Consider the following 1,433-nt stretch of genomic DNA (forward strand, 5'->3'; position numbering starts at 1 on the left):
GGGGGGGTCAACATTTAACTAGAGCAAATCCTCGGTTGACAGATCAGCAGGAAAGAGCTGTACTACGTTGCAGGTCTACTTAGTGAGACATCAAACAACAGTAGAACCTGCCCTAGACAATCGCCATTGGCGAGGAGGGTCGTGGTCCTCTTTGTCATGTGGTTGTCTTAGGAAGTACCATAATTATAGAGGGAAAAAAACGCAAAAGGGTGGGGGGAGGGAGAGGAAACGGTCATTTCTGCAGGCCATGGTCTTGGACTGGTGGTCGTTGGGGGATAGCTCTGATGGTATTTTACATCCCCACACCCGATATATTTTAAGAGCAGCAGACAGTGGAGTGAAAAACTTACCAAAATTCTCCATCTGGTCTACTGACCACAAGTTGTTCTCTTTCACTGGGAGAGATCTGCAGCCACTCTTGTGACCTTGACAGAATAGAGTAAATCAACAAGTATTTCATCAGGTTATCACTTTATCCTGTGCCCAAACTGAACCATAAAAAGATGTATTTATTGAAGCACCAGCTTTGTGTTTAGACGGTGTTCTCCGGAACGATCTCATCTGTAAAACGGCATAACATTTGACCTTTCGCTGTTGACCTTATCTAGTTAATTTTTAACTTCTGTTCTACGGATTCATATTTCCTAATGATTTGAATGATAGTGCTGGAGTGCAGAGTAGGGTGTCAAGATTTCTGAAAAATGTTTGTTCACATTAGTGAAAGTTTTAACTTCTTTCTGCTTCAGGGAGCCACGAAACAGTCAACATTCTATCTATTCCATATCCAAGAGGAACCTTCGTTTTTGGAGGCATAAAATTGTTTTGAAATTAAAGTGAAATCTTAGTTTATCAGATAATAGCCGACCCATTAGTCGAATTTTTAAAAAAAACTGTTTCAGACACGTTTCAAACTGGAGGAAAACACGTCATAACAGCAAATATAGCATCACCATAGAGCACAAAATAAGCAGCAGCATACTATGTGTCTCACCGTTCATTCCATCTGCCGTTCCATTCTTTGTGATCTCCGTGAGGATTTCGAACCTTAACCAAAGTCACTTGATTCTGTCTATGCTTAACCTGCAGAAACAATGTAAACATAGTTCATTACAATTCCCTCGTTTTCTTTGTCGATCAAATTCAGAAGTAGATTAATTATCGCGAGTCAGCCGGATTCACTGCCATTTCTCCAGGGATGATAACAGTCACATCCAAGAGAAGAAAAAGGGAGCACAGACAACATAAGGAGTATTTCCAAACCACTCACCCACTTGTTCAATAGACCCTATTGAACTGCAACTGGCAGGGATATAAGAATTCCCCCCCCCTCCTTTTTTCCTCAACAATCTAAAGCAAAGATTCAAAATACATTAGTAGTATTTGTATCCCCCCGCCCCCAACAAGAATTTCCTTACCACCTCTCCTCTCCTCTG

General features: G+C 41.3%; 1 protein-coding gene across 1 annotated transcript in view; it reads right to left on the reverse strand.

Annotated features, from left to right (window-relative positions):
• LOC101854598 (calpain-A) overlaps nucleotides 1-1,433 on the reverse strand; it is a gene marked incomplete in the record, with an annotated part of 21,692 nt that overhangs the window by 8,468 nt on the left and 11,791 nt on the right. Inside the window, 2 exon segments of the mRNA XM_035971711.1 lie at nucleotides 351-425; nucleotides 992-1,080. Of these exon segments, the coding sequence (XP_035827604.1) occupies nucleotides 351-425; nucleotides 992-1,080 (164 nt within the window).

Source organism: Aplysia californica, unplaced genomic scaffold (genome assembly GCF_000002075.1).
Source record: "Aplysia californica isolate F4 #8 unplaced genomic scaffold, AplCal3.0 scaffold00486, whole genome shotgun sequence".
NCBI classification, from domain to species: domain Eukaryota; kingdom Metazoa; phylum Mollusca; class Gastropoda; order Aplysiida; family Aplysiidae; genus Aplysia; species Aplysia californica.